The 25461-nt window shown below is 68.3% G+C and overlaps 4 protein-coding genes across 4 annotated transcripts; 2 read left to right on the top strand and 2 right to left on the bottom strand.

Annotated features, from left to right (window-relative positions):
- Window positions 1–6257: 6257 nt before the first annotated feature.
- LOC127486782 (ly6/PLAUR domain-containing protein 2) lies at window positions 6258–8352 on the top strand. Its single transcript, XM_051831000.2, has 3 exons — window positions 6258–6415; window positions 7660–7779; window positions 8066–8352. The coding sequence occupies exons 1-3, from the start codon at window positions 6358–6360 to the stop codon at window positions 8269–8271; spliced, it is 384 nt and encodes a 127-aa protein (XP_051686960.2). The 5' UTR covers window positions 6258–6357; the 3' UTR covers window positions 8272–8352.
- Window positions 8353–13677: 5325 nt separating this feature from the next.
- On the top strand, window positions 13678–15121 carry SLURP1 (secreted LY6/PLAUR domain containing 1). The gene is made up of 3 exons (XM_051831008.2): window positions 13678–13830; window positions 13962–14081; window positions 14422–15121. The coding sequence occupies exons 1-3, from the start codon at window positions 13773–13775 to the stop codon at window positions 14619–14621; spliced, it is 378 nt and encodes a 125-aa protein (XP_051686968.1). The 5' UTR covers window positions 13678–13772; the 3' UTR covers window positions 14622–15121.
- Window positions 15122–16621: 1500 nt separating this feature from the next.
- THEM6 (thioesterase superfamily member 6) lies at window positions 16622–19188 on the bottom strand. Its single transcript, XM_051831007.2, has 2 exons — window positions 18567–19188; window positions 16622–17240 (listed from the first exon to the last, which is right to left on the bottom strand). The coding sequence occupies exons 1-2, from the start codon at window positions 19074–19076 to the stop codon at window positions 17127–17129; spliced, it is 624 nt and encodes a 207-aa protein (XP_051686967.1). The 5' UTR covers window positions 19077–19188; the 3' UTR covers window positions 16622–17126.
- A 1426-nt stretch (window positions 19189–20614) lies between these two features.
- PSCA (prostate stem cell antigen) lies at window positions 20615–24046 on the bottom strand. The gene is made up of 3 exons (XM_002724466.5): window positions 23905–24046; window positions 22907–23014; window positions 20615–22695 (listed from the first exon to the last, which is right to left on the bottom strand). Exons 1-3 carry the CDS (start codon window positions 23954–23956, stop codon window positions 22484–22486), a joined length of 372 nt encoding a protein of 123 aa, XP_002724512.3. The 5' UTR covers window positions 23957–24046; the 3' UTR covers window positions 20615–22483.
- Window positions 24047–25461: the final 1415 nt, after the last annotated feature.

Below are 25461 nucleotides of genomic sequence, written 5' to 3'. Positions count from 1 at the left end.
GGCTGGAGCTCCGCTTGGCCGGCCTCCCTGGCCTGGGGGTCTCATCCCAGCTGGCCCCTCCCGCCGTGAGCGCGCAGGGCTGGCGTTGCCCATCCCCCCAAGGGGCGGGGCTCTGCCGCTGCTGCGGAGCTGCGCTGCGGCCTGGGTGGATGACCCCCCCCCCCCCGCCCCGGGCTGCTAAGCTCACAGACCCCAGGGCGCCAGGCAGTGCGTTTCCCCCCACGAGCGCCTTTAGCCGCCCACTCTCAGCCTGGCGCCCGTCTGTTACGGCGGCTGCAGGTGCAAGAGACCCCACGCAACGCCACGCGCCTGGCTTCGGCGACACGAGGAGACTCAGCCTCTCCGGGACGGCGCCCAGCCAAGGCCGCAGCCGAAGCACACCGGGCGGGGGCGGGGGCGAGCTGGGAGGGGGTGGGGAGGGCCGACGCCTGGGCCTCCCTCGCCCTCGCCTTGGTTCCCACGGGGGGCGGACGCCTGTCCCAGCAGGGAGCAGCCCTGGAAAGGTACAGGGTAGTGCTGCCACGCCCACGGGAGCCCGGGCTCGCACGAGAGGGCCAGGGAGGGAGAGAGGGAGGCGCCAGGCGGGTCTGCAGGCCAGCGGGGGACGCCAGCGTCCCCAGGGCCGGCCGCCCCAGGGGAAAAATCATTGGAGAAGAGTTGGCTCCCACTGCCGCCCTTCCGACTGGGTCACAGCTGGCTTCTCGGTGGGAAGCCCTCAGAGGCCCACGCGGGGCCCCCAGAGAAAACACGCAGCCCTGGCTGCCCCTCTCCAAACGACCCAGATGAACCGGGCAGGCTGCGCGGGGGCTGCAGGCCGCGCGAGGCTGAGCCCCAGGCAGGGGCGGGGGCCGAGCCGCCCCAAGGAGGCGCACCCCCGGCTCTGGGCCGGGGCTCTGGCGGGCTGGGGACGCGGACATGCCGCAGACAGGCGCGCGGCTGTAGGATTTTAGGGCTGGAAGCGGCGAGGAGCGGCCTTCGTTCCCGGCGGGAATGGGGTGGGGGGGTGAAGAGGTGCCGGTGGGGGCGGGGCCGTGCCGCGTGCGCTCTCCCGGCAGCCTGCGCTTTCGCCGGGCTCAGGGGTTCGTGCCTCAGCGGCCCAACAGGGAAAATCCAGACGCTGCTTCCTGCTCACAGCTCTCCCTGCACCCAGTACCTCGGCCCCGTCCCTAAAACGCGCGTGGCTCCCTGTGCTCCGACTCAGTAACAGCCGGAGCGCAAGGGGCAGCAGCGCCAAGCCAGGCGCGCGCTGCGGGGGCCCGGCGGGCGGGGGCGTCCACGGCGCGCTCCGCGGCCCGGAGCGCGAGCAGGAGCCGGCGCCGGCGTGCAGGCGCGTCTCTAAGGCGCTGTCGCGGGAGCCGGCCCCGTGGCTGCAGCCCGCGCTGCGCGCTTCCTTCCCGCCGGGCGCAGGTGTGCAAAGCCCTGGTCCTGGGCTGGGCCTCCGCGCGGGATGCGGGGAGAGGAGGCGCTTTCTCCTGAAGCCGCTTGGCGGCCACCGGGCGCCCCGTCAGCGGAAGCGCCTCCTGGGCTCTGGGGCGGGGGCTGCCGGGGACCGCGGGACGCGGGCAGTTTCCCCGGAAGGCAGCAGGGGGCCGAGCTCCCGCCCAGGGGGATGAAAACGCTGAGACCCGGGTGGTGGCGGCCACGGCGGGCGACCAGACTGAAAGCCGCAGGGGGTGGGGGCGAGCCAGGCACCCCCCAGGCCCGCCCAGCAGGGGTCCAGGCGCGGGGAGGCAGCAGTTGTCTGGCGAGGACTGCCCGCTGGCTGAGCCGGACAGGAGCTGGGCCACACTCAGCGACAGAGGCTGGGGCCCGGGCGAGGGAGGGCAGACGCCAGGGCTGTGCCCAGAGGCCCCGAGCTCTGCCCACTGCTGGTGCCCGAGGCGTCCCCAGGCCTAGGGACCTGAGAGCCTGGCTCTAGGTGGGGGCCCTGAGGCCACGGCCTGGATTTTGAGGCCAGGGTTTGGGGACCTGGGGCGTCATTTGGTGGCTTCTGAGGAGGCCCTTCGGGGAGCCTGCGCTGAGTGATGGTTCCGGGGGCTCCCCAAATTCTCCACGGACAATGGGACCAAAAGAGTCATAAATCTGGTGCCCCCAGAGAAGCCTGCGCTCCCCACGTAAACGTTTTCCGTGGACTGCACGTGCGTGGATGTAACTTTTTTTGCACCCAAAAAAACCCCCTTATATATTAATTCCATTTCCTGTGAGCTTTTAAGAAAATGCTTATTGATTTATTTTATTTAAAAGGGACAGAGAGAGAGAGAAGGGGGGAGAGAGGGGGAGAGCGAGAGCGCTTTCTTTCCTATCCTGGTGAACTTGCCAAAAGCCCCAACAGCCAGGGCTGGGCCAGGGAGACACGGGGAGCCCTGACCTCCGTCCGCGTCTCCTGCGTGGGGGCAGGGGTCCAGATACTCGGGCCCTCCTCCAGCGCTTCCCGGAGCCTTCGCAGGAAGCTGGATCGGAAGCAAAGGAGCCAGGACTGGACCACCACGGACGCGGGATGCAGGGGCTCTGGCGGCGGCTGCGGCACCGGCCCCTGCGCGCCCCCTGGCGTTTGCCTGTTTTATCCTCCTGTCGTCTGGGCGGTGGTAATGAGGCTGGGAGCGGAGTGCGCTCAGCGAGGGGGCTTCGCAGTGTGACCGAGCGCCGCCCACGCCTGGCGCAGGTGCACACAGGTGCAGAGACAGGGGCCTTCCGCCCGGGGCCCAGGGACTCAGCAGGAGCCGGCCCAGTGGCCTCCCCAAGGCAGGGTCTCCAGCCTGGGGCACTGGCTCCCGGGCCGAGGGTCACAGGTGGATCGCCTTGGTACCTCGTTTGTTCTCTGTTCCCACCTCAACTCAGGTTGGTTCAGCAGAAAGTCTAAGCCGCATAATGAAAACAAAAGGGGGGGCCAGGGCCTGGGCGGGGCTCTTCCTGTTGAGGCTGAACACAGCCCACGCAGGCTCAGAGGGCTGGTGCAGGGTCCAGGCCGCACAGCGCCAGCGCCCACTGACTGCGTAGAGCTGCCGCGGCGCCCTGACCTCCTCGGCCCGCTGGGAGCGCAGGGCTGTTCCGGAAGCCTCTCCTCTCCCGTGGGATCCATCAAGGGGGCGGGGAGGGGGAGGAGGGCATCCAGCCACAGACCCGTCCCCAAGGCCCGGCTCCGGGGACTGGGCAGGGGCTGCACCTCCCCAGGGGGGAACCTGGTGGGAACACAGAAGTGAAAGCTAACCCTCTTTCTTTGAAATGTGGAAAAATCCATGCAGTTTTTTTAATAATATAATTTTCTTTTTTTAAATTTTATTTATTTATTTATTTGACAGAGTTAGCGAGAGAGAGAGAGACAGAGAGAAAGGTCTTCCTTCCGTTGGTTCACCCCCCAAATGGCCACCACAGCCGGCACCACGCTGATCCGAAGGCAGGAGCCAGGTGCTTCTCCTGGTCTCCCATGGGGTGCAGGGCCCAAGCACTTGGGCATTCCTCCACTGCACTCCCGAGCCACAGCAGAGAGCTGGACTGGAAGAGGAGCAACCGGGACTAGAACCAGCACCCATATGGGATGCCGGCACCGCAGGCAGAGGATTAACCAAGTGAGCCACGGCGCCGGCCCCAATGATACAATTTTCATAAACGTTTTTGAAACCATCATGCATTCATGGCTTTAAAAAATATTTTTGAAGATTTATTTTATTTATGTGAAAAGCAGACTGACAGGGCGGGGGGAGAGACACAGAGGTCTTCCATCGCTGGTTTGCTCCCCACATGGCCAGGGCTGGGCCAGGCTGAAGCCAGGAGCCTGGAGCTCCGCCGGGGTCTCCCGCGTGGGTGGCAGGGACCCAAGCCAGGAGGACGGCACCACTTGGGACCAGGGCAGGGGACCAGGGCCGTCAGTCCCACACCCCAGGATCCTGGTTCCGTCAGCGCCTGCAGGAGATGAACACCGATTCCTGCCCAGACTGGAGCCCAGCCCAGCCCAAGGCTTGATCCCCGCCCAGCAGACCCTGCGAGGAGGGTGCAGCAGAGCCCAGGTGACCAGAAGGAGCCGGGCTGACGGCCAGTGCTGACTGAAGCCACGGAGCGGGGATGATTTGTTCAAACGTAGCGGCCGGCTCTGGTGGAGCGAGCAGGGACCGAGGAGGCGGCGGGGACCCCCAACCCCCTCCCCTGGCCGCGGGTCTGGAGACCGAGTCCTCCCTGGTTGGGCCACGAGGGCCTCACGGCCCGGCGGATCCCTGCGTGCAGCCAGGGCCTGAGTTGGGGCACAGCGGAGCCACTCCAGACGGGGACCCCAGAGACAGCGCCAAGGGCCTGGGCAGCCACAGGCTGTAGACCAGGGGGCTGGGCAGGGGAGGGGGAGTCTGCCCCAGCACTTGCCAGGCAACCGCAGGCCAAGCTCAAAGTCAAGAAACCTGCAGCAGGCTGGGTGCCAGGTCAGCGCTGTGTGTGGCCCCTCTGTAGCCCACGCCTGCAGCCTGCCGCCTGCCTGGCCCGTCCCATCCGACCCCAGCTTCCGGCAGAAACTGCCACAGGCCGCGGGGTGGCCTCTCCCTGCCCTGCCCTCCCTGCTTCTTGACCCCGACCTGTAGGGAGGGGTGTGAACAAGGACCCCTGGAGACAGAGAGCCCCGGCCAGGGCCAGGAGCAGTGGGGGGCAGGGCCAGGGCAGCGTCTGATCCCTAGGTCACGTTCAAGGGTGAGGTTGTTTTTTTTTTTTTTAAGATTTACTTATTTATTTGAAAGACAGAGTTGAGAGAGAGACAGAGAGAGAAGTCTACCACCCACTGGTTCACTTCCCAAGTGTCTGTAACAGCTGGAGCTGGACCAGTCCGAAGCCAGGAGCCAGAAGCTTCTTCCAGGTCTCCCACATGGGCACAGGGACCTGAGTACTTGGGCCATCCTCTGCTGCCTTCCCAGGCACATTGGCAGGGAGCTGGATCGGAAGTGGACTTGAACCGGGGCCCACGTGGGATGCCAACCCCACATTAATTGCACATTAATTGCGCGGGTGCCCAGGGGTGGATTCTTGGGGTCAGCAGCACAGCTCGCGGGTGTCCTTGGAGGCGCCCCCTGCTCACTGCTGAGGCCACATGTGGCCACACCCTGACCCTGACCCTGGCCATGGGCCGGGAGGAAGCGAGGCGGGCAGGGTGGGGCCTCCCGGGCCACATTCCTCCACAGGAAGGGGCTCCCGGGCCTGGGGGCCAGGTGTGTGTTGGGATGCAGCGCCCGGCCGGGGCCCCCGGGCTGAGCTGGGCAGGGCTGCGGCAGAGGAACTGGGTTAGACCCGAGGAGGGGCCCAGGGCGTGTGTGGCGGGGCGTCTAATCCAGTTAGCCGGCACCATGGCCGATTGCAGCCTGGCTGTGTGGGGCCTGCAAGCTCCGACAGGTTCGGCGGCGCTGGCCTCCCTGGCTGACCCCGCCCGAGCCAATCAGCTCTCAGAGTCGCAGGTCCTCTACCCACACCGTGTGCCTCTGGAGCTGGGGCAGGGAAGTCATGGCCCCGGAGGCTGTGGGACACAGGCTGGCCGCCAGGCCCGCCCAGCACACAGGGACCCAGGGGCTTCTCCCACTGCTGGGGCTCGGCTCCCCAGAGACAAAGAATTTCAGCCCTTGGGCAGAAGACAGAGTGGTGGGCTGGGGTTCCCGGGGGGTGTGGGACTCAGAGGATGGTGTGGACCGGGGGCACCCCAGGGTGCGGGAGGGGGGCTGCAGCTGGAGCCCCCTGAGCCACTGGGCTCCGAGTTCTCTCCTGTCTGAGCCGCTTCCCGACCTGAGGGCAGTGCTCGGATGTCCCGGCAGCCAGGACGCTGGGATTAGTGTCCCCACAGCAACCCCAGCCCCCTGTGGCCGGCCAGGGCATCACCTGTTGAGCCAGCTGCTGTCTGTCTCCGAGCAACCCCGGGACACCCCAGCCAGGTCATCCCGGAAGATCAGGCCCCTGGAGCCGGGGTCTGCCTTGTACACAGGTGTGGGGCCGGAGCCAGGGGGACGTGGGAGGGGCAGGAGTGGCCAGGAGGGCTGCCCGGGGGCCTGCAGGTGAGCCAGCTGCCCTGGTGTGCGGGATGGGGAGGAAGAGCCCCCTGCCCAGGGGTGTGAGTGTCGGGCAGGGACCTGGGGACCCTGTGGGGGCTGGGGGTGCCCAGACCACCGGGGCAGTGGAACAGGCCAGCAGGGGCATGAGGAGTGCCTGTAGGGACAGGGCCTCCGCGTGGAGGCGGGAGGGGCCCAGGGCCTGGGGCGGGGTCTCCACACCTCCGCCCTGTGAAACCCGACCCTGCTAATCTGCTAAGCGGACCGGTTGGACCACCGCACCACCACACCACACCGCATCCGCAGTCCCACTGGACAGCCCGCAGGCGAGTGGAGACAGCTGGCTGGGACCATGCTCGGGACACGGCTGGCACTCCTGGCCCTGGCGCTGGCCACCCATGGGGAGCTCGGTGAGGGGCGTGTGGGCGGGTAGGGGCAGCACTCCCGCCCTGTGACCTTGGCCCGTGGTGCCCTCAGTGGGTGGGGGCATCAGTGGTCCTGGAAGGAGGAGGGGTCCCCTCCAGGTGCAGGAGGAAGGAACAGGGAGACCGAGGGTGGGGTGGGAAGGGGCGCTCCAGGCACCGTTTCGTGTGGGTGAGGAGGGGGTGGCAGGTGGGCAGGGCCATGGGAGGCTGGGGCCTGGGGGCAGGGGTGGCACTGCAGTGGGGGGCCAGCACATCCCTGTAACTGCTGGACTTGGGGTCTGAGAACAGTGGGCGCCATGACCTGCAGGCCCCACGCTCAACCAGGAAAGGAGCAAAACCGAGAGGGCCCAAGCTGGTGACTCTGCCCATTTCCCAGAGAGAGAAACTGAGGCCGGCTAGTGTGGGCAGAGACTGGTGAGGGAGAGGCCGAGGCCTGGAGGTGTGCCTGGGCTGCTTGGGCAGTCGGAGTTGTTCGCGGGGGCAGCCGCATCGGAGTTCTGTCTTCCTGTAAGAAAAGACTTGGACGTGGCACAGAGAGGAGCCGTAGGCGGGGCAGCAGGGCGTCCGTCAGAATGATGGGCGCCTTCTGCTGGGTCCGCCGCCCAGACTGCCGGAGCAACGTGGCACCTGCCGGGCCAGGTGGCGGCTGGGCACAGGGCCGGGAGCGGAGCTCGCTGTCTACATTCAGACGGGGTAGGGCAGGGGGTGTCCAGGTTTTCCTGATCACCATCCCCCCTCCCCCAGATAGAGGGTTTGTTGGGTGTGAGGCGGGTGAGCCTCCCCTCCCGAGGTCTGGCCGGCCAACCTGGTGCGGGGCAGGGAGGGTTCTCCTGGGCCGGCTGCAAAGCCATCGGGCTGCAGGCAGGGAATGCTGGGGCTTGGTTATCCTCGGGCCCCTGTCACGGGCCTGGGCTGATTTCTCTCCTACATGACACGGCCACACACACCCTCTGGGCTTCCAGAGTGGCCACCCGCATCCCTCCTCCCCCTCCACGCCCTATCCCTTAGGTCCCAAGGCAACTGCCCCAGCCCAGGCGGCTGAGGCCTCTGTCTGTGGGGACCCACTGTGAAGATGCTGGGGCGGAGGTCCCCTTGCCCCCCAAGCCTGTCTCCCCAGGAACACTCTACACCTCTGGCACTCGGCCCCTCCGAGCCCGGCCTGGCCCCAGCTCTCTGCGGCTCCTGGAGTTGTGGCCTGTCTGACCCACCCCCCGGCGCTTGTCTCCCAGGGGCGGCCCTGCAATGCTACTCCTGTCCCGAGCCCATGAGTGTGTCCAGCTGTGTCACCATCGCCAACTGCAGTGCCAATGAGACCATGTGCAAGACCACGCTCTACTCCCGAGAGATCGGTCAGTGGGCATCGGGGGCCAGGCCTTCCCCACCCTCCTCCCTCCTCCCTCCTCCCTCTGTCGGGAATCTGGGAAACACCAGCTCCCCTGCAGGCTATGGTCTCACTGCCTACCCTGGGCAACACCCCAGTTCGGGATACCACCTGTGTCCCCGGCACACAGCAGGTGGACGGGACGGGGTGGGGGACTGGGACCAGCAGGGTGGCGGCCCCAGAGTGGGTCCTGGGCTGGGACTTGGAGGCGGCCGAGGGCCAGCTCTGAAGCTGCCCCTTCCCATGCCCTGCAGTGTACCCCTTCCTCGGAGACTCCACGGTGACCAAGTCCTGCGCCAGCAAGTGTGAACCCTCGGACGTGGACGGCATCGGCCAGACCCGGCCGGTGTCCTGCTGCAACACCGAGCTGTGCAACGTGGACAGCGCAGTGCCCGCGGGCGGCCCCCACCACCTGGCCTTGGCCCTGGCCCTCGCCCCACTGCTGGGCCTCCACCTCTAGCCGCCCTCCTGACCCTGCTGCCCGCCCCCCCCCAGCCCCTGTGCAGCCCAGCCTCGCGTGCCTTAAAGAAGCAGCGCCCACACGCCTGCGCCTCCTTTCTCGGCTCTGCGCTGCCCTCCCAGGACGGGTGGGGCCTCTCCTCCCCCACGGGCAGCCCTCTGTCCCTCAGGCACTCGGGGCTGGACAAGGGGGCTGCCCAGGGGAGGGGGCGCGCAAGCTGCCTTCAGGAGCCTCCTGATGGTGGCCACGTGACCCAGGATCTGAGATTGCTCTGTGGAGCTCCCCGCGGCCCCGGGGGCAGCCCTGAGCCAGGCCTGGAGCGGGCGGGGGCCCCCGCACAGGTGCCCAGGACAAGAAAGGGTCAGCCTTTCACGGCGGCCTTGGGCTGCCCATGTCCTCCAGGCCAGGTGCACGAGGGCCATCTGCCCACCGGCATCCGTGTAGCCGGCGGCACTGTCACACGCACGGAGGTGGGGCACGAGCTGGCCCCGGCCTGTCCAAAGGATCGCTTGGGAGGCCCCCTCCTCGCTCTGGGACCCCACCCCTCTGGCCTGTCGGGGTTCCAGCAGCTGCTCTGGGCCTCCTGGGCCTGCACTTCCAGCCAAGCCCCCCAGCCCACCGCCCTGGGTCCAGGGAGTCCCCACCCTGAAGGGAATTCCTGCTTGTGGATGGAAGGAGGCGGCAGCCAGGACCTGAAGTGGGCTCTGCCCCAGGTGGGGGTCCCACGGCACCCCTGAGGAGGCAGACAGCTCTTGTCCCCGGGACCTGGGAGCTGCAGCTGCGAGCCCCCGGGGCGGCCGTCTCCCCGAGCAGGGCTGACCGGCCAGGAGGGCCCAGTGCCGTGCGGGGTTGTGCTTCTGAGCTCTGACTTCTGGGGCGGGAGACACGGCACGTGGTCCCAGATCACACCTGCCGGTGGCTTCCCCCGTGTCTCACACACACCCTCGCCACCCATGTAGCTGCAGGCTCCCACCGACGGGACCCGGATTGGATCAGGGCTTGGCCCGGCAGGGGCACAGGTCAACCACGGGCTACACCTGGGGCCCGGTCCGAGCCTGAGCCCCGCCCTGGGCTTCAGCCGCACTGCCTGGACTCTCCCTCCCTGAGTCACCCATGGGACAGGGAGGCAGAAAGTGAGGTGCAGCCGGGGAGGAGGCGGTGGCCCCAGGTTTCGGCTGGAAGAGGAGCCGGGAGCAGGCCAGGAAGGGGAGGAACAGAACACAGCGTCCCCTGATGCTGGCCCCCGCCCTGGACTGGTGACAGGGCGGGCTCTGCTCCTGCCCGGGAGTGGCAGCCCCAGCACCCCTTGGCCTGGCCCTGGAATCAGACGGAGGAGGATGAGAGGTAGCGCACACGTGCGCGCACACACACACACACACGCACACACCGGCTCTCTCACCCCCACGGCAGAGAGAGCAGCCTTGCCTTGGGTGCAGGGCGGGCTCCTGCCCTTCCTACCCAGGGTTGGCTGTCGGTGTAGACACACAGCCTGCTCGAGCCCCCAAGGGGAGCCAGAGCCCACTGCACGGCCCTGAGCCGGCACTGCCCGCTGCTCGCCTTGGGCCCGGCATTCCCCCACTCCGCGGGAGCGTGTCGGGGTGGAAGCTAGGACGGCTTCCTCTGCTTCGTCCCCATGGCTGCTGCCCCTGCCTGCCCCACCACCGCCATCTCGTTCCCCCAGGCAGCCGTGGCAGCCCCGCCTCAGGTCCTTGTCCATCAGCACCTAGACCTGAGAGTCCCCCATTAGCTGTCCATGCAAAAACCCCACAGTCCCCAGAGTCATGTCCCGGAGGGAGCTGGTTAGGTGTCGGCACACCTGTGGGGTGGGGCTGCTGCAGGCTGCACACAGGACCGGGGGGGGGGGACGCTGTGCTGCCAAGCCCGGCTCCTGGGGAACAGGGCCCGAGACAGATCTGTCCCCGAGCTAGAGTAGCCCCCCACCTCCCAGGGGTGTCCAAGTCTGTGCTGACTGTGCCCTGTCGGGGGGTTACAAGGACGTCTGTGTCCTGGGAGGGGTCAGCCCCAGGCAGCACTCGTCCTGGGTCTCCTCAGCAGAAATGACGTCAACTCTCCACCCACACATCCATCCATCACCTCCCCACCCATCCATCCACCCATCACCTACCCAACCATCACCTGCCCATCGTCACTCCACCCCTGTCACCCATCTATCCCTCCATTCATCCTCTCTGTCCATCCATCCCTCCATCCACCCATCCACCACCTACCCATCGTCATTGCACCCATATGTCACCCATCCAACCCCCCATACTCATCCGTCCTCTCTGTCCATCCCCCACCCATCCACCATTCATCCATCAACCACCCATCTCTCCATCCACCCACCCATCCATCCATCCATTCATAACCTACCCATCAATCCAGCCATCACCTATCCATCGTCACTCCACCCATATATCACCCCTCCCTCCCTCCATTCACCCCTCCCTCCCTCCATTCATAACCTACCCATCCATCCATCACCTATCCATCCAAATCTCTATTCATCCCTCCAACCACCCATCCCTCCATCCATCACCCACCCATCATCACTGCACCCATGTGTCACCCATCCAACCCCCCATACTCATCCGTCCTCTCTGTCCACCCCCACCCACCCCTCCATACCCCCATTCACCCATCCTTCCATCCTCTAGAAAATGCTGCCCACAGTTGGCAGGGCTCAGGCTGGTGTGGGAGGACTCTCAGAGGAACGGCACGGGTACCGCCCCTCAAGAATCGGGCAGCCCAGCAGGCCAGGCCAGGGGGGACACGCACCGAGCACCAGGGTGGGGGTGGGGCTCTGACTTCGGCCTGGAGACAGTGGACAGTGTGTGCAGTGGCAGGTGGGGGGTGTGGTCAGGCCCTCGTCAATGGTGACAGGCTGACCTGGCAGCTGTCGGGAGCCAACTGCGGACTGGGCGGTAGCCAGCTGGGTGGGAGGGGCCCTAATTCCATCTTGGATAATGGGTCACAGTTGTCTGAGTGACCTGGCCAGCCTGGAGCGGGCGCCCGGAGGCTCCCGCCTGTGCCTCTGTCGGTTTCTGCCGTCCATCTTGCACAGCCTGCACAGCTGTCCCTCATTTCAGCCTCCCAGCTACCCCGAAGACTGGGAGCGATCATCACCCCGACTTACAGGCTCAGAAAGGGGGTGGGTCTACCCACAGCCACGCCCCCAGTAACCGGCAGGCTGGTGCTCGCCTGGCCTGCGAGAGTCCGGTCCTGGGCTTTGGGACTAGGGCCCCTGCAAACCGGAACTTCCCGTCTCTGGGCAGTCAGCGGCCCCCAGGTCAGCAGGGCTCGAACCTGGTCTCCTGGTCCCGCACCCAGGGCCACTGGGAAGGGCGTGGATTTGCAGAGACGCAGGAGGCGGGAGTACAGCCATCTCCCTAGAACCCAGTTCTGCCAGGTCTGATGCCACTTTTCCACCTGCACGCAGGACCAGCTGGTGCCTGCCCTGCCCTGCCCGCAGGGAGGTGTGTGTGTGTGCTCCCTCCAGCCGAAACCCCCACCCAAGCACCGTCTCTACCACCTCGCCCCCCGGCCTGCCGTGCCTGCTGCCCCGTCGGCCTCACCTGTGTTCCAAGCCCACCTGCTCTGACTGGCAGGGCGCTGTCAGCCCTGGGGACCGAGCCGATCCGGGTCACGCGGGAGGCTGGGCGGAGCCAGGACGCGGCTCCTGAAGCAGCCATCCAGGGCCTCCTCGGCAGGCGTGTCTGCAGGGGGCCAGGGCCGGGCCACCACGACTGCCCCCTGTGCCGCCCACGGTCGCCCTCTGCAGGCCACACCCTCTCTGCTTCCACGGGGACATGCCTCAGCCTGGGCCTGATCACTTTGATCACTTGTGCCTGTGCAGCAGGCAGGGAACCAAGGTCTCCAGGGACAAGGGGGGCCCCCCAGGGCCACACAGGGAGACGGCAACAAGGGCAAGACCAGACCCCGGCTTCCCTGGCGCCAGCCCAGAGCTCCTTCCACCACCTGCTCTGCCTCTGACGGCAGAGTCCACCCCCAGCCCTCCGCCTGCCACTTACCCTCCTATCCACGAACTCGCCCATCCATCATCCCTCTCTCCACTCATCCACGCCCTCAGATACCATCCATCCCTCCACCCACCCATCCCCCTACCTGCCCATCCATCAGGCATCCATCCATCCATCCATCCGTCCATGTGTCCATCCAAACATCCATCCATCTGTCCATCCATCACTCATCCACCCATTCACCCGTCCATAATCCATCTACCTATACATCTACCCACCCCTCCACCCACCCACCCAACCTCTGACCTACCCATCCATCAGGCATCCATCCATCCGTCCATGTGTCCATCAAACATCCATCCATCTGTCCATCCATCATCCCTCTCTCCACTCACCCATGCCCTCAGATACCATCCCTCCCTCCACCCACCTCCCATCCTCCTACCTACCCGTCCATCAGGCATCCATCCATCTGTCCATCTGTCCATCCATCCATCCGTCCACTTATCCATCAAACATCCATCCATTCACCTGTCCACACTCCATCTGCCCACCCATCTACCTATCCCTCCATCCACTTACCCATCCATATACCATTCATCTGTCTCTCCATCCACCCATCTACCTATCCATCCATCCATCCACGCACCCCCGACCCATCCACACAACACCATTAGGTCCACCTGGGACGACAGGGAAACCCAAGAGTGGGATGTTGGGAGGGGCCGTGGAGGAGGAGTGCCTGGCTGGGTCTTACAGCGTGATCTGAGCCTGGGAGGGGAGAGCAGCCCGTGTGCCCACTGAGAGGCGCAGCACAGGCACCGCCGCAGGCATGGGACAGTGCACAGCGCTGGTCAGAGGTTGGAGGGGCTTAAACAGCAGGCTCTGGCTTAGTCGGAAGGCTGTTGGTGGGAAGGGGCTGGAAATGCGGAGACCAGCTCCGTGTCCTCGCCAGAGTGGGACCCGGCCGCCACACCCGTGTCACCAGGCACTCACCCTGCTCCACGCTGGCCCAGGGTCCCACCTCCAGTCCCTACTGTGGGTATCCAAGGGACAACTGGGGGAGGAGCCTGGGTGTGCAGGTAACCTCAACTTGGCCCCTGACTGGCTGAATGGGGGCTTGGGGTCTGGTGTGGCTCCCGCCAGGGCCAGGCAGGTGGGCAGAGGGAGCGCTGAGCAGGGCCATGTACCTGGGTCTGAGAGTCCCCAAGACTGGGGCCGCGTGACCTAAGTGAACCCGAAGGCAGAGCCAGAGCACAGCGCGGGGCCTCAGGGGTGGTCTGAGCCCACTCAGAGCAGCCCAGGACGACTGTGGCATCGGGGAAAAGTCCCCCGGTGCTGGAGGTGCCCCACACGGAGCAGGGCTAGGCCCGTCCCGCTGGGCTCCCTCGGCTCCCGCCCATGGTCCTGTCTATGTCACCGGCTGACTCACGGCTGGCTCTGCCACCGCCCAGGAGCCAGTGCCCGAGGGCCGGCTATAAATCCTCTCCTGGAACCTCTCGCGGCGCTGGAACATCCGCCATGGCCTCTCCCTGGGCCGTGCGGCTGCTGCTGGTGGCAGCCTGGAGCGCGGGCTGCGGTGAGTGGCCAGGGACCCTGCCTCGGGCTCTGTTTGCCTGCTCCTTGGGGGAGGCCTGCTGGGGAGCTTGTGGCTGGGGGGCTCCTGGCCTCTGGCCGGGTGATGAGGTTCGGCCCCCGCCCCTCGCCCAGGTGAGGCCTTCCGGTGCTACTCCTGCGAGCGGCCCATGGCTATGTCTTCCTGCAAAAACATTACCCTGTGCAAGCAGGAGGACACGGCATGCAAGACCACGCTGGAGACCGTGGAATCGGGTGAGGCTGGGCCCGCGGGTGCAGCCACCTCCCCCAGATGCTGTGCCCGCCCTGCTCCAGCCTGGAGGATGTGGGGCCAGGCAGGGCTCCCACCCTAGGGCCCTGGCGCTGGGGGTTTGCACTGCGTGCTCAGTGGGAGCCGGCGTTCACGTCAACCGACCTGTCCCTGTGGCGGGGTGGGTTGGATGGGAGAGGGCACGGCGCCTTCCAGATCTGAGGCGGGACAGGGGCGGGGCTGGGGGCGGGAAGGACGCAGGTCAGGTGCAGCGAGGCGGGCGTGCAGATCCGGCGGTGCCGCCCTGGGTACCCGCTCTGACACCCCCCCCCCCCGCCGCCGCAGAGTACCCCTTCGACCGAAGCCCCATGGTGACCCGATCCTGCTCCAGCTCCTGCCTGGCCACCGACCCCGACAGCATGGGGGTTTCCCGCCCTGTCTTCTGCTGCTTCCGCGACCTGTGCAACTCAGTGGGGGTGGCCAGGCCGGGCCTGGGGGCCCTGGCCACGCTGGGGGCTGCCCTCCTCCTGCCTCTCCTCTCCTGACGGCTGGCACCGCCTGCAGCTCCCCATGCCCCGGGCCATGAGCTCCTCAGGAGACCCAAGGGAGGAACGCACACTGAGGACACACGCTGCCCCACGTCCACCACACTTGCAGAAAACAAGCCAGAGGACTGGACACCGGGCACAGGGGTTGACACTGCTGCTGGCATCCTGTCGGAGTGCCTGGGTTCGAGCCCTGCCTCCACTTGATTCCAGATCCCTGCTCATAGGCAACCTGGAAGGGAGCAGGTGCTGGCTCAAGTCCTTGGTCCCCACCACCCACCTGGGAGACCTGGGTAGTGCTCCTGGCCGCTGGCCTCGGCCTGGCCCAGCCCCACCTGTTTCAGGCGTTTGGGGAGAGAACCAGCAGATGGGAGACCTCCATCTCTCTCCCTCCTGCCTTTCAAATAGATACAAATTTTAAAAGAAAATAAATGAGCCAAGGGTGGCCACACCTCTGTCCCCCAGGGCTGGCCTTCAGGGTTGACCTGGCTCGCTCTGGGCACCTGACCTTTGTTCTGGTCTTTCTGCCCCATTTGCCTTCGCGGGGAAAAACACCTCCTGGGCTGCCCTTCCTGCAAACTCGCCCCAAGCCTCATTCCCGACCTCTTCCCCAGCCCCAGGTGCAAAGGCAGCTGGGAGTCTGGTTCTGCCAGCCCAGCCTGCTGGGCGTCTCTGTGGCGAGAGGAGGGCGGGGCCGAGGGTCTGTGGAGGCTCAGCCCCTGTCCAGGTCGTCCGGGGTGTGCACTTGTCTGCTGCCCCCAGGATGGCTGGGGAGGCCAGGTGAGGGCGTGGTCAGTGCCAGCCAACCTGCGTCCCTCCCAGGGGGCAGCTGGCCAGGGCTGTCCCCCAGGGCTCAGTCATGGGGCCCGAGGACAGAGGCAGCAGTGACCCCCAGGGTCCTTAGGAGCTAGGACACCTGGCGTGGCCCCCAGCTGGGCCGGCCCCTGTGCTCTGCCCCACTGTGGGGAGGGTGGACCTGTCTGTGATGCGCCTGCCAGGCCATGGGTCCCGAGCCCCCACAGGTCACCAGGCACACCCCTGGGTCCTGCTGGCAGCTCTGCTGGGGAGGGAGTGATGGACAGAAGCCTGGAGGGGGCGCCCAGGCTGGTGACAAGGGTCCCTCGGGAGCAGCCCCCAACCAGGGCAGGTGCAGGCCGGCCTCGGCTAGGTCACTCCCTGCTGCCCCCCACCCCCTGTGTACCTGGAGCCCTGAGGCCAGCGCCATGGCCTCCTCCTGGGTGAGCACAATTTGCTCACCAGCCGGGCAACAGGGGACACGCCCTGCACTCTGGGGACGATGGCGCACCCGGCCATGCACACGGGGACCCCACCAGCAAGCTGGGCTGAGCCACCCAGGCCCACGCGGAGCACGGGGCCACATGGGGGAATGCCCCCATGTCCCACGTGCCCACTCTGACGTCAGCATCCTGAGTCCAGCCCCACATGCTCTACTACTCACCCACGGCCCCTCCGTCCGGCCACTGAGCTTGGACACCGGCCAGCACCCACACTCCCTGCTGTCCTCGACCCCCTGTGTCCTGTGGTGGGCTCCTAGCCCCAGGGCCACCCCGCTCACCAGACCACCTTCTGTGTCCGGCTGCCCCTCACCAGGTCATTGGGGTTCCTGGGCTCCCCTGAGCAGGCAGATGTGGACCTGCCACTGCCCCACCACCACCTGCCAGACACGCTGACCTCTGACCTCTGTGCTACTCCCCACCCTGCAGCTGCAGGAGCCTGGGGGTTGACACCCAGTATGGGATGGGCCGTTCCAGGAACCCCATGGAAGGAACCAGAAACCTGGGCAGAGCTGGGTGTTCGTGGGCGGGGCGGGACATCCGTGGGCAGCGCCCCAGGCTGCAGGGCTGGGTTGAGGACAGGCCAGCCAGGGGACCGTGGACAAGCCCAGCCCCGTGTCCCATGGACAGGGATGAGTCCAAGGGAGCTGACAGGCTTCGGGCAGCCGCCCCTCGAGGCGCAGAGACGGAGCTCCCCCGGACGCGTGCTGTGCAACCCTTTAATCTGGCGCTCTGAGTGCCAGCAGCCAAGGCTCGGCCGCAAGGCAGGCACGGTAGCTCGGGGGTGGGGTGTGAGTGAGCTCCAGGGGCCACGGGGGATCCCTGAGGGGCAGCAAGGAGGCAGCTCCAGGCTTCCAGCTGCTCTGTGGGCCCTGGGCTGGCAAGGGCAGGGGTGATGGGGCACGGGCAGCGACCTCCTCCGAGCCACGGGGAGCTGCTGTCCAGCTGGGCACCCGGCAGCTCGGCCTTGTCCCCGATACCTGGCCGCTGCTGCGCCAGCCTCCACCCTGGGCCCGCAGAGGCCCAGACTCCCGGTGCATCCCGCCGGGGACAGAGCTGCGTCGGGGTGCCCAGGACGGGGCCCAGCACGGAGGGGTGTCAGGGACTGGGGAGCCGAGTGGGCCCCCGGGGCAGGGTGGACCTCGAGGCTGCTCCAGCTCGGTGCGAGCCCAGCCCGGCCCGGCCCTCCCCCAGGGCAGGGGCGCCGGGGTCACTGGTCCTTGGTGACGCCGCTGAGCCCACCCTCGGCGCGGAGCAGCTGGCTGCTGGCCTCGTTGTAGGTGATCCAGTGCCGCAGGTCTTCCGGCAGCTCAGGGGGCTCCACCTGCAGGGGACGGGAGGGTGAGGATGGCCTGGCTGCCCGGGGCCGCAGCAGCAGGGGTGGGCAGGGCCTCCGCCCAGAGTGACCGTGCAGGAGGAACCCGCCCACACCCATCCTGGCTGCGCCCGGTGCCTCCTGGGTCCTCTGAGCTAGGACTTCACGAAGTCTGGAGAGGGCCACGCTCCGGCCCGCGCCGTGAACGCCAGGCTCCCTGGCTGCGGGGCGGGGGCAGGGGCGGAGGGGACACGGGCGCCTCTCCCGGGGGAGGATCCGGACAGCGGCATCCTGAGGGCGTCTGTCTCCTGCCTGCTCCAAGAGGCCCGGACCCGGCCAGCAGCCAGCTCGGGGCCTGACCGCTCTGTCCCCAGCCCTCCCAGCTTGGCCGCACTGGCCGCCTCCTCCTGGGACACGCAGCCACCACGCTGTGATGGGAGTGGACCCCAGGGCAGGGCCCAAGGGACAGCCCTGGGGAACAGGTGCTCAGAGTGAGAGCCCTGGCCTGCCTGCCCCGTGCCCACCGTCAGGCCCAGCTCCCCCTGCCCAAACCACACCCACATCCCTGCCTGGGGCCACCCCTCCCCCCGCTGCAGGGTGGGCCACTTGCACCTCACAAATGCCATCCCAGGCCCCTCCACTCACGGGGACCCCACCACCAGCCCACGGCCAACCACGGCCGCACCTGAGCGCGCCGAGGGGGGTGCTGTAGCCGCCCCTCCTGGGGGGCTGCAAGACCCAGGCCCTGAGGGGCTTCTGCGGCCTCTGACCTGAGGCCAGACTGTGCCCCCTCCCCCAGCCCCGGGGTAACCAGGGACAGGGCCCGCGGGCACTGGCTTCTCCCACAGGGGCCCCAGGCACCTGCTCAGGAGCCTCCCTGGCAACCACAGGCCCTGGCCGTCCCCAGGCTCTGGCTGCCGGGCTGCAGTGGGCCCTGGGGAAGGGCTGGGAGCCCCGGGCAGGGGCGGGCCCCTCTCCCCAGCAGGAGACAGGCAGGAAAGGCGGGCAGCTTGCATGGGCTCAGGGCTCCAACCCCAACCCAGGGGCCCCACCAGCCCGACTGTCGCTTGCGCAGGGAGGGTCTCCAGCTGGGGGGCCCTCCGGCCGGCATTCAGAACCAGGGGTGGCAGAGGAGGGGCTGGGCACCCCGGAACTTCCGGACAGAGGCCTGGTCTGGGCCGAGAGGAAGCCGTGCCACGGCAGCCGGCAGCCGAGGGCCAGGTTCAGGAGGGGGCACGCGGCGCCCCGCTGGGAGGGGCGGATGCAGGGGCCCTGGGGCGCCCCAGGAAGGGGATCAGTGAGGGCAGGCCCTCCCCGGGGCCGGGGGGCGCTCACCCTGCGCTTGCACAGGTGCTGCACGATGCGCTCCGGCGAGGTCCCCAGCACGTGATGCCGGAAGCGCAGCAGCGCGCACACGAAGCCGTCGCGCCGGCTGACGAAGCGCGCCTCCAGGTAGAAGGCGCGGTCGTCCCAGCCCAGCAGGCGGGTGCGCACCTCAAAGGGCTCGAACAGGCGCAGCGAGCGGCGGTAGCGCGCGCACGAGGCGGCCAGCACCGCGTGCGCCCCCGTCTCCCGCAGCGCCCCGAGCACGCCGCAGCGGGTCAGGTGCACGGCGCGCGCCACGTCGGCCTCGCGCAGGTAGCGCGCGTTGTTCATGTGCAGCAACAGGTCCAGGTCGGAGGGCAGGACGCGGCCCGCGTAGCGCTGCTCGGCGAGCAGGTCGCGGACGCGCGGCAGCAGCAGGCGCGCGCGCAGCACGGCTAGCGGCACGCGCACCAGGTACCAGCCGTCCAGCAGCGCGAAGAAGGCGAGCGCCCCCAGCGCCCCCGCCAGCAGCCCCAGCATTGCGGCGGCGTAGACGCGCGAGGACCCCGCTCCCGCTCGGCTGGCGGCCCGCACGCCTGGGAGCCGGGAGCGACGCGCGGCGCGTCCGGAGCCAACCACCGCGCGCGGCCGGCGTAGGGGAAGCGCGCCGGCGCCGCGGGCCGCGGCCCCGCCCAGGGCTCCCGGACACCCCCGCCCCAGGCGCTGCGTGGTCCGGCCCGCCGCCCTCGCCCCTCGCCGCTTTCGCTTTTCCGGAGCGCAGCAGCGGCATCTCGCGGCCGCGGCGGGCGCCAGGGACCCGGGACTGCAGGCCGGCCCCGCACGCTCGGCCCGGAGCGGCGCGCCCCAGGCTGCCACCGTGACTGGCGCCTCCCGATGCTCACCCGCACCCCCACGGACCACACAGTCCACGGCCCCGGAGGACGGCCAGCACGGAGCGGGAGGAGCCGGCGGCCGCTCGGCTGACCCGCTGCGCAGCCCGCGCCCGCGCCCCCGCCCCCGGCCTGGGTCCGCTCGGATGCCCGCAGCCTGAGCCGGAGAAGCCGTTCGACCCAGAGGAGGGGCCCGGGGTCCCTGTGCCGGGACCGCACCCTCCGTTACGAGACGCCGAGGGCACAGACCGCGCACGAGCCAGCCTGGCGACCCGCGCTCTCGCCGCAGGAGCCTCCCCTGGGCTCCCGCCCCGTCCCGGGCGCGCCCCCGGCTCCGGCGGCGAACACCTTGGCGATCGCTGCTCGCCGATGCGCCTGCTCCAGGGGTCTCTGCCCGGGGCAGGACTGGGGACGGGCGCCCTTGCCCGGGGCCACACGGGCTCTGCGGGAGGCAGGCTGTGTGCCCCGCTCCCGGGCACGTGATGAGCCTCGGGCAGCGGGTCAGGTGCGCAGCCCGGGCACAGGGCGGTCCCTTCCCAGGAGCGAGTAAATGGGTGGCGCCCCGTGGGCCCGTGTGTGGCCGGGCTCCTTCCTGCCTGTCCACTCCTTCCGAAGCACCTGGGCTCCCGGGCTTGGCTGGGGGAGGGAGGAGGCAGGGGGGAGGAAGAGGGAAGCCAGGGAGGGGTGGGGCAGGGTGGGAGAAGGGCCCTGGGGGCATAGTGGAGGAAAGAGGCAAACCCGTTCCCCTCCAACCGCCAGCCCCCTGCACCCTCCGCCCACCAGAACAGGGCCCCTCACCGCTCTGGCTGGCCCTGGGCAGGGGCCTCTGGGGGTGGCCAACTGGGAACAGTCCAGGCAGCCGCCCTGGAGGGGACACAGAGGTGTGGCGGCAGAATGCGCAGGGGGGGCTTGGGCGTGGGGCCGGGGAAGGTTCGGGGTGTCCGGGTCTGCAGGGGAGACCCCGGAGCCTGTGTCCGCCTGGCTGGGGCTCCGCAGCCCCTACCCCCGCGGCAAGACCCTGGGCAAATTCCTTCACTGCTCTTCGGATCCGCGCGTGGAACGGGTGAGGGTCACAGCGGCGGTGCCGTGAGCTCCAGGTGCCACCTGAGCAAAGACGGCAAACCGTACCCGGGTCCAGACGCGGGCGCCGCCGGTGCTGGGCCTTCTAGGTTTAGTGGGACGTGGAATTCTAAGAAGAGTGTATTTGGGTGCAAACCGTGCGTATGAGGGCTTCGGAAGGGTCGTGACAAAAATGCGTGTGATGCAGAGAAAGCAGGATGTGTCTGGGGCAGAGCGGCCTCGGCTTTGAGCTCGGTTCTGCCAGCTCTCCCAGGTTCCTGTCCGCAGCAGGTGTGAGCGGGGGGACAGGGATCTGCCCTGTGCATCCCATCCTGCAGGGCCTGGCAGGAAAGCAGCCCGAGGAGAAGGGACCCTCTCCCCTGGGGCGGGCTCTGAGTTGCCGCCGTCACTCGGGCTTCCCTGGCGGGCTGGGTGGTCTCTGTCGCCCTCTCTTCTTCCCCGGCTCTCTGCACTGAGGCTGTGAGCTCGGGTTTCTGTTCTCTTCCTCTGACTCCACGGTCCTGTGCGCGCTGTGACCCGGCCACGCCTACTGTGCCAGAACAGCCCCTGGAGCCTAGCAGGTGCTGGACAGGCGTGCGCTGAGTGGACAGGGCAGGGCAGGGCAGCTGCGGCCACACCCAGGACTCACCAGGGCAGCTTTGGGAGCCGCAGTGTTGCCCCAGCACGGTGTGAGCGCCCCCGCCCCAGGGCCGCTGTGAGCGTGCCCCAGGCAAGCCAGGCCCGCGTGCTGAGTGTGCTGGGGTCCTGGAGCAGGTGGACGTGGGCAGGCGGGGCCGGCGCTGGAGGAGCAGCCGGCGCTCAGGGTCATTCGGAGCTGGTGTGCAGCTCGGCCTCCCTCCTGAGGTCACAGGCAGGGTCAAGTTCACTGGGGCCGGGGCCGACGTTGTGGCTTATGGGTGAAGCCGCCACCTGCAATGCCAGCATCCTGTAAGGAAGCCGGTTCGAGTCCCAGCTGCTCCACTTCCGATCTAGCTTCCTGCTAATAATGCCCACAGGAAAGCAGCAGCGGAAGATGGCCCAGGTCCTCGGGCCCCTGCACCTGCATGGGAGACCCGGATGGAGTTCCAGGCTCCTGGTGTCTGCCTGGTGCAGCCATTGGGGCGTGGGACCAGCAGATAGAAGACGTGTGTGTGTGTGTGTGTGTGTGTGTGTGTGTGGCTGCCTTCCAAGTCAATATCTAAAATCGCTGGGGCCTCAGGCCAGGCTCACCCTCGGCATGACCGCTGCTCCCAGGTGTGGCTTCTAGCCTGGCTGAGCGTTGTCTGTGAGCCGTGGCCCCTTCCCTCCCGAGCCTCGGAGCCCCTGAAGCCACCCCGCCCGGCCCAGGCAGCTTTCCCAGGAAGCCCAAAGGGAGGACGGGTGGGGCCCAGAACATCCCCGCGAGGGAGCCCGGGGGCACAAGGGGAGTGGGGGCTGCCAAGGAAGGGCAGCGAGGCCTGACCAGCGCCTGTGTCCCCCGTGTAACCTCGTTGCGACCACGTGGCCGGCAACAACCCCTCCCGCCGCGTGGCCAGGGCAGACCCTCCAAATCCAGCTGGGACCCCGCTGGGGGCGTGTAAGCACAGGGGTCTCCTCTGTACCCACAGCTGTTTATTGAGGGCCTACTGTGTGCTGGGCGGCCTTCCCATGACTCCCCAGTCTCCTGACCCTCCCAGTCCATCTCATCTCAGCCTTGGCTGGGCCCTCCTGCCTCAGCTCAGGGTGGGGTGGGCAGGGAAGGCTTCCTGGAGGAAGAGGTACTTGAGTGAGGGGTTACGGGGCTGCCGGGGGCGGGCGTGGGAAGAGCCCTCTGCGGGCCCACAGCCCAGGCTGCCCAGCGGGCAGGACTCCTAGAAGGAGCCACAGAGGGCCGAGAGGCAGGGGGCACGGGCAGACCCATGTTGGGAACCGGGCCTGGGTCCCTGGGCCTTCAGGGGCAGGAGGGTCCTGGGCTGGGGCAGGTGTGTGGCAGCTCAGGGTCCTGGGCCTTCCCGCAGGCTAGAGCTGGCTGGACCCCGCGAGCAGCAGGCTGCCGAGTGTGGCCAGCAGCCCCAGGGCGGTGGCCGGCCGCAGGCCGTGGGCCCCGCTGGCGTTGCACAGGTCTGTGGAACAGCAGGTGACGTTCTTCCTGCCCACGTAGTAGTTCTCGGCGTCGTCCACGCAGTGGGAGGTGCAGCCCTTGCTGATCAGCCTCAGGATCCCCACAGCACCTGCGGGCCACACTCCAGCTGGAGCCCACGGCCACCCTGGACCCTCGGCCTCGGGCAGCAGGAGGGCAGGGGCCGGGCTGCCCTGCGGGCTGGCCGGGGCAGCGGAACGAGGCTGCGTGGGCGGGAGGGCTGAGGCCACCAGCGCCAGAGCCGGGGTCGCTCTGGCCCCTGCCAGGGGCGTGGGGGGACGCGGGGGCAGCGGGGCACTCACGGATGCGCGCGGTCCAGCACTGGGTCTGCGCCTGGGTGCAGTTCTCCACCGTCTGGCAGTCCTGGTTGCTCACCTGCGCCTCGCAGGAGTAGCACTGCAGGGCGGCGCCTGTGCGGGACGGGGCGGGGCTCAGCCACAGACCCCCTGCCCGCCCACTGGCCTCCCTGGGGAGATGCGAGCCCCTGGGGCCTGGCCACCACTTCCCCGGGTGGGGGGGGGCTCCTCTGCACAGCTCCGGCGCCGTGCACGCCCCAGCCCACCGCTTAAGGTTCTGAAGCTTTGCTGAGACGTCCTGGCGGAAGCGAGGGAAAGACCAGGAGCCCAGAGCTGGGTCTGCCTGACCCCCGGAGCAGAGGCCCAGGTGGACACGGGGACGGGGTGGACGATGGGCGCTGCTCTCCTGGCTTCTCCACACACTGCATCGAGCCCCACCCTCCCATCCCCCAGTGCCATCCACACGGGCCCCCAGGCCTCCGATCGCGTGGGACCAGGCTTGGGCTCCAGGCAGCTTTGCTCTGTCCCTGAGGTGGGGTGGCCCCTGACTGCCAGGTTGTTCACGGCAACAGAGTCTCCTCCCTCAACACTGGGGTCCGCGTTGCTCACCCCTGAAACCTGCTCAGGGCCCCCAGACTCCCCCTCCACGGCCTCAGGGGGCTGCTGTGTGATCCCCCACTTTCCGGAGGGTCAGCTAGTGACTTACCCACCGGGCCCTGGGCCTGGGCGTCGCGGCCCAGCTGCAGGGAGCAGAGGCCACAGCTAAACCAGGGGAGCCCCCTGGGGACCCCGCAGCACCCTCCCCTCGTGGCCTCCCTCCGGGGACTTCCTGCAGCTTTGTCGCCTGCTTTTCTCAGGCTGCCCCCTGGCTGCCCCCTGGTGGTGAGGACGGTGGCCCCTGCTGTTCCCGCCCCTGCGGGACCCCAGCTGGGGCCGGAGCCCCTCCGTCCTCCCCCTCCCCCCGCCTCTCTGTCCCCCGAGTCCCCGCCTGGTGGAGACCTCACCTGGCTGCAGGGCCAGGCTGGTGGCCAGCAGGAGAAGGAGGAGCACCTTCATGGTCAGCGGGGCCAGTGGGGGAGCCGGCCTCAGGGCGCCTTTATATGGCTTCAGCGCCAGGTGCCCTGCAGCCAGTGAGGGCCCAGGGCTGGGCAGATCCCACCCAGGGCCCGGCCAGCGCACCTCCCATTCCCTTTGTCCTTCTTCCTGCCCCTAGAGGGCAGCGCCTCCAGGGCGGGGCCTGGCTCCCAGGCTCAGGCCCCAGGACCAGGCTGGGAAGTCTTCTGGGCTCCTTGGTCCACCCCATCCCAAGGCCAAGGCCAGGCCAGGCTGGGACCACCGCCTCTCAGGCTCAGCTGCTCCCCGGGTGGGGCCCAGTCTCCAGGGGGACAGACATTGGTCCCCGGGAGGATTGGAAGCCCGAGCTGCCCGGGGAGCAGGTGCCATCGGGAGGGACTGTGCTGGGGCCTTTGGGGGCGTTGGTGGGCGGGGCCTGCACTCAGCCCTTTGCCTGCAGACCTGTGCAGCCCCCACAGCTGCAGCGGAGTCAGGCGGACCCTGCAGGTTGAGAGGCAGCGGCGGGGGCAGCCGGGCCATGCTGGCTGTGCTCTGCTCACCCCAGGCCCGCCCCCACCCAGCTCTGGGTCCGGGGAGACTGGAGGAGGGGCAGGCCGGGATCCACTCATCTCCCTTGCCAGCACCCAGGCTGCCCGGGTCTGCTCCGGCAGCCTCTGGCCAGCCTCCCTCCTTCCCCCCTTGGGGCCAGTGGCTTCCTGCGGCCATGGGCGCCGGGGCCATTTGCGGTCCCTGGGGTCCCTCTCAGCCTCGCCCCGCCGTTCCTGCTGGCCCGTGTGTCCCCCTGGGCATGGCATCACTCCAGCTGCATGCTGATGGGTAAAAGCTATGGCTACGGCCACGCCACTGCCGGCCTGCCGAGTGGTCAGGGCCGGGTGGTAGCAGGCCCCACCACTGAGCGGGCGCCCCGTGCCCCACCCCTCCCCACTCCTTCCTGGTTGTCCCATCCTGCCAGGCCCTGGGGACCTGCTGGGAGCGGCAGATGTCAGCGGGGCTGCCCTCCCACCTGGAATCAAGCGAGGGGAGGGGCCGTGTGAGGCAGGCTCCCCTCCCCCACCTCGGGGGTCTCAGCCCTGGAGCCGTCCAGTCTCCCTGTGGGACCCCAGCAGCCCCCGGCCGGGCTCTTGTACTTGGGAAGTGTCTCCTGTGCCTGTGGGAGCCGGGCGCACACAGGGGCAGGGACTTGCCCAGGGTCACCAAGGCGTGTGGCCCCCACCCCGGGGCTGCCCTTGCTCAGTGCCCCCGCCAGCCTGTGGTCCTGGGAGTGCCTCACACACTGGCCGGGGAGCTGGTGACTTCTGGGTGTGTGTGGCTGCCTGCCGGTCTCGGCACCCCCTCGGCCAGCCCCGCCTGGAGACTCCCACTGCCCCTGGCCGGGGACCGTTCTTATCGGCCTTGGCGTCAAGGCACCCAGCACCCAGCACCCGCCTGGGACACTCATTCCTCAAATATTTGTAGTTGTGTGTGTGTTTGCAGACCTGGTTCCCAGA

This window comes from Oryctolagus cuniculus, chromosome 6, assembly GCF_964237555.1.
Source record: "Oryctolagus cuniculus chromosome 6, mOryCun1.1, whole genome shotgun sequence".
NCBI classification, from domain to species: Eukaryota; Metazoa; Chordata; class Mammalia; order Lagomorpha; family Leporidae; genus Oryctolagus; species Oryctolagus cuniculus.
This window is presented reverse-complemented; position numbering and strand designations above follow the sequence as displayed.

What these genes read in the sequence shown, in the direction of transcription:
- LOC127486782 (XM_051831000.2), top strand. Translation starts at nt 6,358, where the DNA reads ATGCTCGGGACACGGCTGGCACTCCTGGCCCTGGCGCTGGCCACCCAT. An exon ending in GGCCACCCATGGGGAGCTCG is followed by an intron (nt 6,416 to 7,659) that starts GTGAGGGGCGTG and finishes CTTGTCTCCCAG; the next exon opens with GGGCGGCCCTGCAATGCTAC. An exon ending in GCTCTACTCCCGAGAGATCG is followed by an intron (nt 7,780 to 8,065) that starts GTCAGTGGGCAT and finishes CATGCCCTGCAG; the next exon opens with TGTACCCCTTCCTCGGAGAC.
- SLURP1 (XM_051831008.2), top strand. Translation starts at nt 13,773, where the DNA reads ATGGCCTCTCCCTGGGCCGTGCGGCTGCTGCTGGTGGCAGCCTGGAGC. An exon ending in AGCCTGGAGCGCGGGCTGCG is followed by an intron (nt 13,831 to 13,961) that starts GTGAGTGGCCAG and finishes CCCCTCGCCCAG; the next exon opens with GTGAGGCCTTCCGGTGCTAC. An exon ending in GCTGGAGACCGTGGAATCGG is followed by an intron (nt 14,082 to 14,421) that starts GTGAGGCTGGGC and finishes CCGCCGCCGCAG; the next exon opens with AGTACCCCTTCGACCGAAGC.
- THEM6 (XM_051831007.2), bottom strand. Translation starts at nt 19,076, where the DNA reads ATGCTGGGGCTGCTGGCGGGGGCGCTGGGGGCGCTCGCCTTCTTCGCG. An exon ending in AGCACCTGTGCAAGCGCAGG is followed by an intron (nt 17,241 to 18,566) that starts GTGAGCGCCCCC and finishes CGTCCCCTGCAG; the next exon opens with GTGGAGCCCCCTGAGCTGCC.
- PSCA (XM_002724466.5), bottom strand. Translation starts at nt 23,956, where the DNA reads ATGAAGGTGCTCCTCCTTCTCCTGCTGGCCACCAGCCTGGCCCTGCAG. An exon ending in CAGCCTGGCCCTGCAGCCAG is followed by an intron (nt 23,015 to 23,904) that starts GTGAGGTCTCCA and finishes CGTCCCGCACAG; the next exon opens with GCGCCGCCCTGCAGTGCTAC. An exon ending in GTGCTGGACCGCGCGCATCC is followed by an intron (nt 22,696 to 22,906) that starts GTGAGTGCCCCG and finishes TGTGGCCCGCAG; the next exon opens with GTGCTGTGGGGATCCTGAGG.